At 40.9% G+C, this 15,980-nt stretch overlaps 1 protein-coding gene across 6 annotated transcripts in view; it reads right to left on the bottom strand.

Moving 5' to 3' along the window:
• The window catches only part of LOC103676991, an 88,234-nt gene that overhangs the window by 56,660 nt on the left and 15,594 nt on the right, over positions 1–15,980 (bottom strand). For 2 of the 6 annotated variants that reach the window (XR_005834323.1, XM_040627649.1), the window contains one exon: positions 11,754–12,050. The exons of 3 other annotated variants lie outside the window; for them this stretch is intronic. Coding sequence is in view for 1 of the 3 variants with exons in the window: in XM_040627649.1 (XP_040483583.1) it covers positions 12,047–12,050 (4 nt within the window). In the remaining 2 variants the exon portion in view is untranslated. Of the gene's footprint in view, positions 1–11,753; positions 12,051–13,793; positions 15,319–15,980 lie in introns of those variants that run through there. One more of the 6 variants, XR_005834324.1, reaches the window with a different exon arrangement.

Raw genomic sequence — 15,980 nt, 5'->3', positions numbered from 1 at the left:
ACCTCTGCCCCCCTTTCTTCCTTTGGTCTCAGGCAGAGTTTTAGTTACCTTCTGGGTGTTTACATTACAAAGACATGGTAAGATTCACATCTTCAAGGGAAAGAGAAAGATGTAAGTTTTCTCCTAGGAGTTCTAGTGCCTTTTGGATGGTTTCAGCAGTCCCCACAAAATGTAGTAACACCACCCTGTAATTAGGGGGAGTGCCCTGTAAAAACAATTCTCAGGGTCAAGTGGGGCCTCCAGGTTAGAAATGAAGAAGGGGTCATTTGTGTCACTGTGGTCATGGAAATGATGAACCCATTGGACCATGACAATTTTGTGCAGCAGGAGATGGGCTTCCCCTGTGAGCCTTAGCAGTGATCACTGTGACGGAAGGATGGGTACAGTGACAGGCAGCATATATCCAAGGGAGGGGAGGAAGGGCTCGGGTTTGGGTATCAGTGGCTCTAGGGGCTTTTGTTTTCCCAATTCCCTCTTCCTCTTCAGGAGAGGCCTTGAATACCCTGTCAGTTCTTTCCATGGTGGCAGGGACACCTCATGAGGCGTGCTGGTAGTGGAAAGCCGTTCAGTGGAAAGCCAAGGGGGCTCAGGATCTGTGGTATCTCAGAAGGAATGAGTATAGAGCCCAGAGGGATCTCTGAGAAAGTTATGGATTTTAGGGTCTTTAGATACTGGCCAGTTAATGCATTTTGGCCACTGGGAGAAATTTAGAGCCTGTCCCAAACAAACAAGAAAATCCACGATAGCCAATTAGCTCTTTTCTCTACTTCCCACTGCATAAAATCTTTAAGAAAGGTTTGAATTTCATTAAGGTGTAGTTTTTTGGTTTTTTTAAATCTCAGTTTCTACTTGTTTTTCTCCTGTTACCTTAACCTTATGTGCTGTTAACCAGAAAATTTTGGATGACATTACTGTCAGCCCTCTTCATAGGTGGCTGCTTTCTTTTCCGGGGTGTCCCAAGAGGCCTCTCTAGGATTGGGGTCGGCCTTCAGTGGTGTGATATGCACAGGGTGGTTGGGGAAAGTCCCTAGGCCTCTGGAGCGCAAACCAGAGTCTTGGCATGTTGGTGTGCGTGACATTGAATAACAGCCAGGAAGCGTCCATGGGGTTTCACATTTGTCAAGGAGCTGGTGTGCCTCCTCGAGGTTCTTAGGAGGTGCTGGCTCCAGATGTTTAGGACATTTATATTTATTCATTGATTTTTTAGCAACACCACACCAAGCAACCAACCCACAGTATCTCATTGGGTCAGGGGACAAAGAGCAATAGTAGTGAGTGAAGTGGTGACACGGAGACTGTAGGCCTCTGTTGTGTGGTCCCTCTTTTGGTGCCATTGGCTTCCAGTTGCAAGGCTATTTCTCTCTTCTGGGTTAGGACATGTAGTCCGGGCACAACCCACCGACTCGGTGGTTACAGGTGGTCGTCTCCCATCACTCTCACCTACAGGAATCTTTTCCTTGTGCCTTTAGCCCAGAGCCGTCCTTGGGCAGTGACAACAGCCTTGCAATCTAATCCACCCTCCTTACCTCTCCTTAGTGTGGAGGACCCTTAAGCACATTAATAGTTAATTACAGTCTTTATAACTAGTGGTCTCATCATCTTGTTAGACCATATGGCCTTAATCACACTGCTCTGGGGAGACTGTTGGATTATTACGGCAGGCCTGACCTTTTGCACTGGATACTGTAGGCAACGTGTGAAAGCATATAGCAGCACGGCAGACCCCCAGCTAGTGTGCTTCTTTCTCAGATGGTGTTACCCACCTGAGTTTGGCGGTTAGTAAGCAAGTTGCAGGTAAAGACATTTCCCTTGGTTAATTGCAAGGGCATTCATGCAATCCTACCAACTATGCCAGAGGTGTGTTTGTCTCAGCCTGTCAATAACCAATGTTGTGGCTAGAGTGGTCCTTGTGGTTCTGATCATTGCAAAATGCCCTTCAGCGATAACTACCAGGAAACTTTGAAGAAAAATAAAGGTTTATTACTTCAAGGACCTGGAAACTACACAGCACACAGGGGGCCACATGGGTAGAAAGAGAAAGAGAGCACAGTGCAGGGACATGGGGTTCTGCTTTTATTGGGGGTGAAGGTGGAAGTCTAAGGTTTCACCTCACTCTTTATTGGTGAGTTTAAAATGTAAAAGCAGGAATTTAAAGCCTGGGAAGAGGAAAAAAAAAACAAGTGGTCCAAATGGTCAGTTATCAAGATCAACCAAGATCTCTAAAACCAAGGAAACTCAATGGGGGGAGGCAGCCTGGCTCTATACCTAGTCGTGTGGCTGGCAATGTGTTTGTTGGAAATAGCCATCTTTGAAGTGAATGCCTTTGAAGTGGATGCAATCAAATCTTAAATCAGGCATTTGCATTATAAAAAACAACAAAAGAACGAGAAACAACTATCAGGGCTTACACTACACCCACATTATTTTCCAGTTACACTTTCATAAATACAGATTCATTCTTTTAACAGATATTTATTGAGCATTTACTATGTTCAGGGAATATACCCATAATATGGGAAGGAAGTAAAAAGAGGCAAAAATCCCAACCACTCATGGTTCTTACTCGGGGTGGGGTTAGGGGCCAACAGTCTGTGAACAACAATTAAGTGAAAACATAGTGTTTCACCACATGAAGAGAAGTGAAAAATAGAGCAGGGCAGGTAGGGGGAGTTTTCATTTTCAAAAGTGGGCAGGAAAGACCTTATTGAGAAGGTGATGTTAGAGGAAAGATCAAAAGAAAGGAAGGGAACAATCTATGTGAGAATCTGGTGCAAGTGGTACGTAGCATCAGTGTGGCTGGTGCAGGAAGAGCCCAGGGGGAGAAGCAGGTGGAGTGCAAATGATAAATGGAGGAGGAGGGCAGGGAGGACCAAACAGGGCCTTACACACCTTTGTAGGGACTCCAGCTTTTATCCTCAGTGAGATGTGAAGCCTCGGGAGGGTTTTGAGCAAAGGAGTGACAAGATCTAGGATTTCTGCAGAAGTATGCTGGCTGTTGAGATGAGTACAGACCAAAGGGAAGCAGAGGCTGAAAGACGGTGGCCAGTTAGGAGGCTCTGACAAGAATCCAGGAGAAAGCTGATGACTGTTTCCACCAAAGTGGTAGCCGTTCAGGCGAATGGGAATGATCCAGTAGAGAGGGTGGGAATGGTGACGCAGGGGACAGGTGAGAGTTGCTGATTCGCTATCCTTGAGCAGGGGAAGGGATGGGATCTGGTGCCCAAGCCGCAGAGAAATGGAGCTGGGAAGGTAACGAGTAACGTCAGAGAAGGAACAGGAAGGCAGGCGGACAATATGGGTGCAGATGCCGGTTGGTGATTGTGGTGCCAGCGGTGGGGTCCGCGGAAGTTCTTTTCCGATTACTCCTATTTCTCAGGGAAATAGGAAGCAAGGGCTGGCTTGATGAGAAGATATAAAACTGTGGATTAAGAAAGGAAGAAAATGAAGTTTGGATTTGCTGTGGTTTGTCTTTTCGACCCAACAGACATTTGAGACAGTTCTCTAAACATCTTGCTCCTAAATCTATGGACATGAAGAAAGCATCATTTTGAAGCCAAGTAATTAGCAATGGCTATCCATCTTTATTATGCCTATTCTCTGGAGAGAGAGGGAAAATTCTGCCCTCTAGAAAGGGTAGATGTGCCTCAGAAACGCATAGCTCAATGTGAACAGAATGCTGGCAGATTTGTAGCTTTCCTGTACTTTCGCAGAAACTAGATAGCATTTGTTTTGAATTCCTTCTTTATTACAAGACTCCTTTCAAAAGAAAATCAGCACATTATTAATATAATAAATGCACTTATCATCGTATTTCCCATTTCCCCTAAAATTACAACTGAAGTAAACACTTTAAGGAGAAATTAATGTCATAGAGGGGAAAATGCTTGTTTAAAGGGTTGGATGATTAGAAATTTTTTTCAAAAAGGCCATGAAACTCTCTAATGACCTCCTGATAGAGATGGCTTAGAAAAAAATGAGTGGCCATTTTTTCACAGCCTGCAAATAGCATCTAATAATTCATCTCAAATAAATAAGGGTGTAAGTTGTGTCATAAATATGCTATACATCAAAATTATAAATCTAGAAAACCTATGATGAGGTGACAAGAAGACTAATTATCATTTCATATTTTTTCTATGGGTGCAACTCAGGAAAAGAGACATGAGCAGTATGTTGATTTTCCTAAGACATCTTATTCTCCTTAAATTCCATATTTGAAGGGGAAAAAATCATACTTATATTACATTATTGGACTATACTTACATGTATGTATTTTTGCAGAATCTGAACCTTTTGTAACTGTCTCATCATCCCCAATCCTTCCGTCAGGGGATCTTCACGGCAGGTATTCCAAGACAGGAATCACCTGCACCCCTCAACATGGGGATCCAAGGGACACGTATCTTTACAACAGACAAATTTTTAACAGGGAAATAATGAGTTTCCCTTTTGTGTGTGGAGGGGATGGCAGGTTATTATTTCAAAAAATTAGGCCACTTCCTATAAATAATTATGGCTCATGTTTGGGAATGAGATGTTTAAAAAATCATTGGGAATAGGGGCACCTCGGTGGCTCAGTCAGTTAAGTGTCTGACCCTTGGTTTTGGCTCAGGTCATGATCTCAGGGTCATGAGACTGAGTCCCCAGTTGAGCCCCACGTAGAGCCTGTGTGGAACCCACAATGAGCCCCATGCTCAGTGGGGAGTCTGCTTGAGATTCTCTCCCTCTTCTCCTCCCTACACCCCTCCCCTTAAATCAATCAATCAATCAATCTTAAAAAAAAAATCATTAGGAATATTCAAAGCCAACCAAAGAGTCAATATACTCTACTTTTTGGTGTAAATGAAGCAAAATCAACAAAACAAACTCACTGCTTGCTAGCAAACATTTAAGGTTCTAGAAATGCTGTTCCAATTACTCTTAAAGACAGAGGAAAGCAGTTACAATTCTTACTCACAACTATTTATTCTGCTTAGTTCAAGTTTTAGTTTTGAATGGCTTTAGGCAGTTTTTCACTCTTGGGCCGGGCCCATCCGGCCATTCTCAGGTAGGTTTGACTTTTTCCAGATGGCAATTTAAAAAATATTGGTTGAAAATGAATAATACAAACGTTCAGATTAGATCCAACCCAAGATCACATGGGCCATTGGATCTGTGCATGTAATGAGGGACAGGTTAAGAATGCATACCAAAGCAACCTGGATTCCTTTAATACTATATTATAAATGGCTGAAAATGGCAGGAGGGCAGGGAGGAGACCCAGATTTTAGCTTAAAAAAAATTGTAAAGGGTTATTTATATTTTCAGCCTATATTACCTCTTGAAGTAACAAGAATTTTCATAATTCACTGAAAAGCTTTATTATTTATCCCTAAATTTGTCTTTTCATTCCCTCACAGAAAGGAAATGTAACTCCGATAAGAACAAATCTCAGTCATGATGTCTCTGGTGTAAGATATTCTTGATAACTCAGTTTAAAAAATAATCACTAAAATGAGCTTTTTGTTTTATTCATAGCTTTTAATCACCTCAGCACTTCTTGCCGCTCGTCTGCACACGTAATTGAAGGTTGATGGTGCGGCTGCCACACTCCAAATTTCACTCTGCTGCCATCAACCATGTTCAAAGTTTCAAAGTTTCTCAGGCCTAAATGTCTTTGCTTTCTGTTAATAGTGTCTTTTGTGTGAGAGAGGAGAGGGACAGCATGCCTTGCATTGATTATTTAAATAACGGCTAATCCTAAAGCCTTATTTGCATCATTAATACCAAACAGAAGCTATAAAACCTGGGGAAACTAAGAGCCGGCCCAAGAAGCCCTCATGTGTGGCGCCCATCTGATTCTTCCTCAGGAAAATGGAATCTGTGTTGGCCTCTGCCTCTGTGTTAGCGAGTCGTCTGTCAACATGTCTCCTGGGGTCCTCTGACAGACCACTGCTATCATTCTCCACTCCTTCGGGGGGCACCCCATTGCAGTCACTTACCTATCATGTAAGTACCTACCTATTCCGCATTTGCAGATATGAAGTCCTGAATCCATCTTTGTCAAATTGATAAATAATTCCGTGAGACAAGGGGTTTCAACCCGATGACCTCAAAGTTTTCTACTTGGTCTAAAATTTTATGATTTTTATTTGTCTCAACCTCTACCTATAGATTTTTCGAACTCCTATGAATGTTTATGTGAATATACAAAAGTTGCCAGTTTGGTCATTAATGGAGTGTTAATCTTTTTCCTGCATTATGTTGGTGATTTAAGACCTGGAGTGAAGTAAAATCCTGTTAATAGTTTTTCTAGATCCATGCTATCCAATAAAAATATAATACAAGCCAAAAATGCAAACCACAAATGTAATTTAAAAATTTTCTAGTAGCCACATTAAAATGATAAAAAGAAACGTGAAATTAATTTTTAATGATATAGATTATTTAACACCATGTGTCCAAAAAATCATTTCAACATATACTTAATATAAAATAATTGTTAAGATGTTTTACAGCCTTTTTGTGTGTGTGTTAAGTCTTCAAAGGCCAGTGTGTGTTTTACGTTTGTACATCTCAATTCTGACTAGCCACATTTCAAATACTTCAGAGCCACATGTGGCTCATTAGTGGCTGCTTTCTTGACAGCAGTCGTTTTAGAGCCCTGATACTCAAAGTCCTCCGTGGACCAGGAGCGTTGGGATCATGTGGCTGCTTGTTAGCAATGCAAATTCTTGGAGTGAGAATCTACATCTTAACAAGCAGTGCAGGTGATTTGTGTGGGCTTTAAGAAGCTCGATTCTAGAAGGTGTATCCAAATTCTTCTTTCAGTGACACTTAGTTTTGAATATTCTTATAACTTACACATTTCTAATTTGTATACATTTTTTTATGAGTCGATATGCTTCCAGGTCTCCCTGTGTTAAAAAGTAACTTGGTTTTCTCTAGTTATAAAAGCATAGCTTGTTTATACTGAAAAATTAGTAACTAGAAATAAGAAAAAAGAAAACAAAAACCACGTGTCATCCCATCAACCAGAAATAACTACTATTAACATTTTGGGTGTTTAGCCTTCCAGTATCTAAGACGTTGTTTATTTTTTAATAACGTAATACACAAATAAATTCTTTTTAAAAAATCTATACAGTAACATATAAAATAAAGGCCCTTTAACTACTTCCCGAAATACGGTCCCTTGCCTGATTCACTCGTCAGGTGAAGAACATTTGGGTTGTTTCCAGCTTTTGGCAATTATGAATAGAGTTCTATAAACATTGACTTCCAGGTTTTTGGGTAAATACACAGGAGTGGGATTGCTATTAAAAAACATCTTTTTTTTTTTTTAAATCCCGCATTGTAATTCAGGACTTGAATATATATGAAGATATATTTATTCATTCAATTGACAAATATTAAATATTTATACTGTATTAGGCAAGAAGAATATAGTGAATGGTCAGTGTTGGACCCAATGCTCATAGAATTTGTTTTTAATCGAATCCCTATTAATAGACATTGACGTTATTTCCACTTGCCCTATCATAAACAACATGTTTTAAAATTTCAGTTCAGTCATTACTGATCATCTGCTATCTGCCCAAAATTTTCCTAGGAGTTTTCAAGAAAAATAATAAGCAACTACGCAGTAGTCTTGGTTGGGAGAGTCACCTAACTCTAATCACTGAACTCTAGCACTGGTTAAAGTTGGGGTGGGGGAGGGGCAGGGAGACGCTAGCCCCAGGCAGGTGTTGCAGGTAAATTCTAGGTTAATGTCGAGAACCTGGGATTACCCTTCATTTTCCTAGGCCAGTGGTTTTCAAACTTTAGTGTACACCAGGATCACCCGGACGGTTTGTGAAAACAGATTCCTGGATCCCATTTCTGATTTCTGATTTAGTAGGTCTGGGACAGGGCTCGGTAATTTGCATCTTTAACAAGTTTCCAAGTGAGGCTAACGCTGCTGACCAGCTGACCAGGACCACACCTTGAGAACAGCCCTCTGCTATTTCTGGGGAGTTTCTGACTCTGATATCTTAAATTTGGACTCTCCTTCATCAGCAGTTAGGAATTCAGGGATCTAGAAGCAGCCATCCTTGAAGTTACTGGAGAAGTTATTGATGCAGAAGAAACTTTCCTGTGCCTCTAAGCTCCCGGGTCAGATCTCCAGACAACTCCAGTTCCTCGAAATTTATTTCTATTCCTCTTGGGCCACTACCGTCATACAGGCTCTTCCCTGAGTGGCACTGGTTGGCAGGGGAACTTGGCCTCTGGCACTCTCAGCACCACCGGTAGGCAGGGAGGGGCTTCACACTTGGAGAGTTCTTCTGGGACAGTGTTTTAATACCAAGCTCCAGAGTTTCTTCATCTGGGTTTGAGAGGACAGGGTTTCTAGCTGCAGGAGCCTTGTGAAAGCTGCAGGCATTCTCCTGAGACTTCAGAAGGGCTGGGCAGGGACAGGCTTACCCCGGACTTGCGTGTGAATGTAGGGGGTGGATCTTGAGAAAATGAGCTAACTCTGGGAGTTGCAAGGGTCCAGGTCTCACAGGCAGAAGAGTCAGAGTTCTTAGAGTTGCTGGTGAGTGTAAAGCTAAGTGCAGACAAGCCTTCTTGGTTTTCTCCCCTTAGCTCTTTTAGTGGGTAGGTTTAAATAAGGGATCTGTAGTTCACCCCCCTCATAGCGGGGTTGAATGCAGTTTTACCATTCACTAGCTCCATCACTAAGGTTCTTAGGAAATGTCCTCATCTGTAAAATGAGGACAATACCCCCATTCTTAGGGTTACTGTGGGGATTAATACAGTAACATGTAAAGTACCTCCTTACTACAGGCCCCTCTTTATCCGATGAGATCATGGGTCAGGAGTGAAGCTATGGTGTATCACGCTGTGGGCCCTTTGGTGGACTCATCAACAAGTATGCCTGGTTGTTTTTGTCCTTAGGAGTACTGGCATTCCTCCCTCTGGAAAATGAGGCTAGCTCGCGTTGGGGGCCGGCCATCAAGCATTCACAAGGATACACATGGAACCCAACTTAGCTGAGAGGGTAACGGTCACACCACACTAGCGCTTGAAGACTTTACAGGATCTAGGGTGACTATTCACAGATGGGACTTTAGACCTAGAAGAAATAGAGCTGATTGATTTCAATCATTCATTTGACTACCTTGGGAGGTTAAGCGACTGTCTCAGGCTCAGAGAGCATTGTAATGTTTGGAGTTCCTAACTCTGAGCTGGCCTTGTTTTCAGCTATTCCACACTTTCTGGATCTTGACCCATAAAGCACTTGCTCTAGTTCCCTTTTTATTTCGGATTGCATACAAAATGAAAATGAGAAGTTGATGAGCACAGTTCTGTGGCTCCAAGTTCTTGCTTAGAATATGAATTTAAGGTCAGTTTGGAACAGGGTGAGTACAGGGAAGCTTGACAAAAGCATCAGAACCCCATCTTCCTGCTTTGTCATTCCCAGATACTCTGAAAGTAGTCTTCTAAAAGCCTACTTTTAAATGTAAACTTTAGATACAACACAGAGTATTTGTTTTATAAAGAAAAGTTTTTTTATTTTTTTAAGCAAGTATGTTGTTTATTTTTTTTGAGCTTGTGTGCGGGGATGGAGGAGGGAGAGGGAGAGAAAGAGGAAGAGAGAGAATCTCCGGCAGACTCCCCACTGAGGGCAGAGCTCAACACAGGGCTCTATCTCACGACCCTGAGATCATGACCTCAGCCAAAATCAAGAGTTGGACACTTAACCAACTGAGCCACCGAGGTGCCCCTCTTTTTTTTTTTTTTTAAATAGGCCTTTAAAAAACCCCACAAAAACAAACTCCACTAGCTGAAGAAAAGGTAAATAATTTCAAAATGGTATGTACAGAGTGCACTCCCACCCCCACTCCCTCCTGTCTTCTCAGAGTTCCCACTGGTTTTGCTGCGAGAATCAAGAACCCACCACGGAAATGAATCTCCGACACAGGAGCTTGACTCCCCACATTCCTATCCCCCATACTTAGTAGAAGGGAAGACGGGTGGCGGTTGCCCGGTAGTATTCCAATTGCAAAGGAAGCATTTTCTCATTGAAATGATGTTAAGAGAGATGCATGGATTTCCCTTAATGTGAATTAGATAAATAATTGAGAGTTGGCCTGAAAAGCAAATAGCCATTTTAAGATTATTTCTATAAGAATCATATTTGTAAGTCCAAAAATTGGCTGACCATCAACAAACATTTGAAATACAATCTGTCACAGGTTGGGAAATGGTTGGATATTTTTAAAAATTTGATTATACAAATTCTTACAAGTGTGCATTAAGCCACAACCATTCCCGGAGTTCCTGAATATCTGTTGTATTAATAAACGTAGCACCTTTACTAATATATCACTTAAAGCTAAACATAACTTGGGGGCTCACTATTTGTTCTATTTCTGCATATGTTCAAAATTTTTTATAATAAAAAAGATTTTAAAAAACCCCTTCAGTTGTAAATTTCAAAATTCCCAAAGGATTAACCTAGGGGAAAACTGGGAGGCAATATAAAAACCCCTAATAAGAAGGAAAAACTTGAATTTAAAAAAAATTTTTTTAAATTTTTTTTTAAAAAGTTGAATTTTAATTGCAACCATTATATAGACAGCAAACCAGCTATCAAAATGTTGAAAACATTTCAAATAATGGACCTATTTGAAAGCCTCCAAAATCTCACGTCACTGTTGTTTATAATTAATATCTTTCGAATGCCTACGTAGGACATTTTAAAAAATCCATTGCAATTAATATAAAAAAGGAAAATTAAATTCAGATTTTAAGCATCTCTTTTAACCATATTTATCTCTTTAAAATGTAGTTTTGTTTTTTTTTTTTTTTAAGATTTTATTTATTCATTTGACAGAGAGAGAGAGACAGCCAGCGAGAGAGGGAACACAAGCAGGGGGAGTGGGAGAGGAAGAAGCAGGCTCCCAGCAGAAGAGCCCGATGTGGGGCTCGATCCCAGAACTCCAGGATCACGCCCTGAGCCAAAGGCAGACGCTTAACGACTGAGCCACCCAGGCGCCCCTAAAATGTAGTTTAATACAAATCTATTAGACTTCCTAAGATATAATTGTATTAAATTCATAGTTAAAACATTTACTCTTTAGATATCTATAGTCAACTAATAAATTCTCTGTAATATCCTTTGATATCTTTTATAAACAAAAAATTTTAAAAACCTACAATGGCATGATGTAAAAGAGCAATAATTATAGTAGACAAAATAATAAATGAAATATGATACGCCTTCTGCTATATACCTATGAGTTTTACAGAATAATCATTACAACAGATGTCCTTAGAGAACAAAAGAGAATGCGAAAGTATACAGGTTGAGGAAGGCATGGAAGATATTTTCTGTTATCTTCTACTGTGTGGTCTCTCGCTGCACTATTCTTTAAACAAAAAAAGGTCTCTGCAAGGGCAGGTCCTGTTTCAAATGTCCCCTTACCCTTCTGACTAGAGAATAATGTGTTTGTGTAGGATACGATTACACCAGACAAGGCTGTGAACACATGTGACTTACTCAATGATCCTATTCTGCTTCCTTTTAAAGATAAAGAATGCATTTAAGTCGATTGTGTATGAGACTCTAGTAATTCCTTAGAAGGCTCCATTCGAACAGAGAATAATATTACCTTATTTTCAAACATTAAGAGCATAGCCATTTCCTGGGTTTTCATTTGCTTTCCAGAAACTATGAATTAATACTTTCATTTATTTTGAAAGAGAAAAATATGACACATGTAATTACTTCAAAATAGTTTTAATTTCTCTTTGTATAAGCAAAACATCCCCATAAAACATTGACTTTTCAAAAATGTTTATATACAAATAACTGGGTAAGATAGAAAAAACGACTAAAAACAACACAACCACCAACACAACAGCTCCTAACAGTAGGCCAGGTCAGGGTGCAGATCTCAAGAAAACAAACTGCTCACATTCCCAGAACCACAATCCTCTGGGAGGAATCTTGTCCTGTTTAACTCGCTGGGTGGTGGAGCCCACAGGAATTAACTCAAACTATGAAAATCCCAAAGCGTGGTCACCTATGGGGAAATGGAGACAGATATGACTTGAGCATGGTGATTATTTTCTTGTAGTAATAGTAAAGAAAACAACCTTACATGGTAAAGGTTTTGTGGGCTCCAACTTCAACAGGTAGCTGATCGTAGGTATATTTGCCAAATATAGCATTTGTTGGCAATGGCGGAAAACATACTATGTGTGCTTGCCATTTGTCTTTAATAGTCTCCAGAGCACTCCCATTTATTGATTATAGATACATGTCAGTGGTGTTTAAAATAATAAAACATAGCCAACATTTGAGGGTTTACTGTGTATCACACATACTGTTCTAAGTACTTCAAATGGTTTGTTTCACCTAATCCCCACAATAACCCTAGGAGGTAAGAACTATTATTATTCCTACTTAACAAAGAGCTAAGGCATAGGGAAGTTAAAGGTCACACAAAAAGAATGCAGAACCAGGTGCCTTGTCTGCAGAACTCTTGCTTTTAATTTAGCTCCAGCGCTATAATGTGAAATTGGATTTTAAACCCCATCATCACATAGAACTATTCTTCTAAGATTGTGGATTCCATTTCTTTGTGAACTTCCACCTCTTAATACAGTGACTCACTGTTCACCTTCTGCCTCCCAATTCACCTTCTGGTTTCACCTCCTTCCCTATACAACCTGGACCCCCAGTCATTTCAATTATACCCCAAACTCCTGCCCTGACCTCTCCTCCTGAAGTCAAACCAAGGTGGTCGCCTGCACCAGCAATCTCTGTTACTACTGCTTCCGAGCAGTGAAACATTACAGCTGATTTAATCCAAGGAAAAGTCATGCTTCCTGTTGCTAAGTGGCCTTCACTGCTGCTCAGCAATCCTTTCTTTGACACTTCGCAACATCCGTAGCAGCTGTTGCCAACTTCTTCCAGGATTAAATCCCCAAGTGCACCCACCTATCCCTTTGTAAATGATTTTACTATGGATTTACTTAAAATTCATCTGAAGTAGGGTTGCCAGATAAAATACAGGATGCCCAGTTAAATTTGTGTTTCAAATAAACAAAGGATCATATTTTAGTATAAGTATGTCCCAAATATTGTATTATAGAAATATCTAAATGTCATTTAAAATAATAAAAAAAACACAGCAAACTATGTCCTGAGATCCTACTAAATATTGTACGGAACATACTTAATGCTAAAAATGTATTCATTGTTTACCTGAAGTTCAAATTTTATTGGACATCTTGCATTTTAATTTGCTAAACATAATCCAGTCAAATTCCCTCATTTTCCATTCCCAGAAGCATCCCTTCTTTTTTTTTTTCCCTAAAGATTTTATTTATTTATTTGAGAGAGAGAGAGAGAGCACTCATGCATGAGCGGGGTGAGAGACAGAGGGAGAAGCAGACTTCCTACTGAGCAGGGAGCCTGACTTGGGGCTCGATCCCGAGACTCCACGATCATGACCTGAGCCGAAGGCAGACGCCCAACTGACTGAGCCACCCAGGCACCCCAACAGCCTTCCTTTTTTCAAAGGTTAATTATCTGAGCTATGGTACTGATCTTTCTCCTTGGTTCACTTTCTCCTTCATGCTACATATTCCTTCCCTTCTACTGTTAAACATGCTCAGGTCATCCCTACTACAGTATGAATGATCCCAATTCTATACCCCTCCATGAACCCACCCATGCCCTTTGCCGTGTCACTTTGCGATTTCTCTACAAAGGTAAATTCTATTTCCCCACCCCTTGAATCTGAACTTAGCCACATAACCTGATTGGTCAACAGAATGAAGCAGAAGTGCCAGTGTCAGTTTGGAGTCAAGGATTCAAGGGGCCTTGTATGTTTCTGCTTGTTCTTTTAAGATTCTTCTTCCATCTCCATGAGAAGGGTATGCCTAAGTAAGCCAGACAGGAGGAGGATGACATGTGAAATAGAGTCCAGCATGGAGCAAAGCTCCCCAGCAGGCTTTAGATGCACAAGCACTCCCCACTGAGATCAGCCAACCCTCAGACATGAGCTATAACAACTGCAGTCCTTTTTTTTTTTTTTTTTTAAGATTTTATTTGGGGGAGAGAGAGACAGAGCACAAGCAGGGGGAGCAGCAGAGGAAGAGGGAGAAGCAGACTCTCTGCTGAGCAGAGAGCTTGACATGGGGCTTGATCCCAGGACCCCGACATCATGACCTAAGCCGAAGGCAGATGCTTAACTGACTGAGCCACCCAGGCGCCCCAATAATAACTGCAGTCTTAAGCCACTGAGTTCTCAAGTGTTTGTTATGTAGCAAAAGCTAACTGAAATATTTACCCTGAAACAGCTCTTCTTACTATCCTAACTTACTTTCTTGCATTCCTGAACTCCTGCAAAAAGTATCCTTTATTTTTTTGCCTGTGTTCTCTTACCACTTCCTCTTATCTGTATCACTGCTCTGTCCTTATCCACCTTGGCCTCTGTATAGCACCTGACACTATAGGTCACCTGATACCCATAAAATTTCCCCCTCCCTGATTGTACTGCACTGGTCTCAATTTCTTTGATTGTTTCATCTATTCCAGGGGCTCATCTTTTCTCTTTCACTCTTGGAGTTTACTCATTTCCCCAATAGCAATTATCATATATTTGACTCACACATCTTTATCTTCACCCCAAATCTCCCTTCTAAGCTCTAGTTGAGTTGGTTCTCAAACTACAGTGTGCATTAGAATCACCCAGAGGGCATACTAATGTTCAGATTGTTAGGGCCCCCTGCTTGAGTTCCATATTCACTAAGTCTGGAGTGAAGCCTGAGAATTTACATTATTAGCAAGTTCTCAGGTGATGCTGATGCATAACTTTAAGAACCACTATTCTAGTTTCATATTTTCTACTTAACAGTCTCCACCTGGTTATCAAACATTGCACAGGTGATTCAAACATTGCATACAGTGTCAATTGGGTGTTTTTTGTTTGTTTGTTTGTTTGTTTTGTTTTTAATTGTAAGCCCTAAGAACCAATTTGGGTAGCTAAAGCAAAACCAAGAACTTATCAGGGAGCTCACAGAATCAGTGTGAAGGCTGGTGAACCATGCTCCAAATAAGGAAACCAGAAAATAGACTACTTGACAATAGGAGCATTACCTCTAAATCTGAAAAAATAAACAGCGTTTCTGGTGTTCTTGAGTCCCTCTGTTCAAGATTCAATTCCAGGGATGCCTGGGTGGCTCTGTCGATTGAGCGTCCCACTCTTGATTTTGGCTGGGGTCATGATTTCAGGGTCCTGGGATCAACCTGGTGTCCACCTCCATGCTCAGCAAGGTGTCTGCTTGAGTTTCTCTCTCCCTCTCCCTCTGTCCCTCCCCCTGACTCACTCTCTCTCTCTCCCCCCCAAAAAAAAATTTTTTTTCAATTCCAAATGAGAGTCCCCTACCCATCCCTTAGTTGAACCAGGGCAGGGATAAAAGGATTATAGTGGAAGTAGCCACCAGCGATTGCTCTTCTTTCATACTGTCTTTGTTCAGGCCCTCACAATCAAGCGGGTGGATTACTACAACAACCTCTTAACTGGTTTTCTTGCCCCCAGTCTAACCTCCAATTCATTCTCCACATCATCTTCAGTTATCTCTTTAAAACACGTCATTTTCTTCTTTGCCTTGTCTGGTAGTGTTCCTGTCTTATCTCGTTTTAAGTAATAAATTGCTTTTCTTTATGTGCAAGTGGATGGGATACTTTCGCCTTAACAGACTCATAGAATGGAAAAGTAGTTTTAGAAGGTAGGAAATACATCTCATTGTTAAATGAGGACCTATTCCTTAGTAACCAGGCAAACGTTAGAAGTGGTCCCAAAATAGAGATCCCTCCAGGAGCTTTTAAAAGATCAATGTCTCACTAGATTGAAAACCCCCGCATGACAAGGACCTAGTCCTCATTGCATCACCAGCACCTCACTCATAGCAGGCGCTTAATGAAATGAATAAAGTCTTCA

The sequence above is a fragment of the Ursus maritimus genome, unplaced genomic scaffold (assembly GCF_017311325.1).
Source record: "Ursus maritimus isolate PB19 unplaced genomic scaffold, ASM1731132v1 scaffold_13, whole genome shotgun sequence".
Lineage (NCBI taxonomy): Eukaryota > Metazoa > Chordata > Mammalia > Carnivora > Ursidae > Ursus > Ursus maritimus.
The sequence above is the reverse complement of the archived record's forward strand: the minus strand, read 5'-3'. Positions and strand labels throughout refer to the sequence as shown.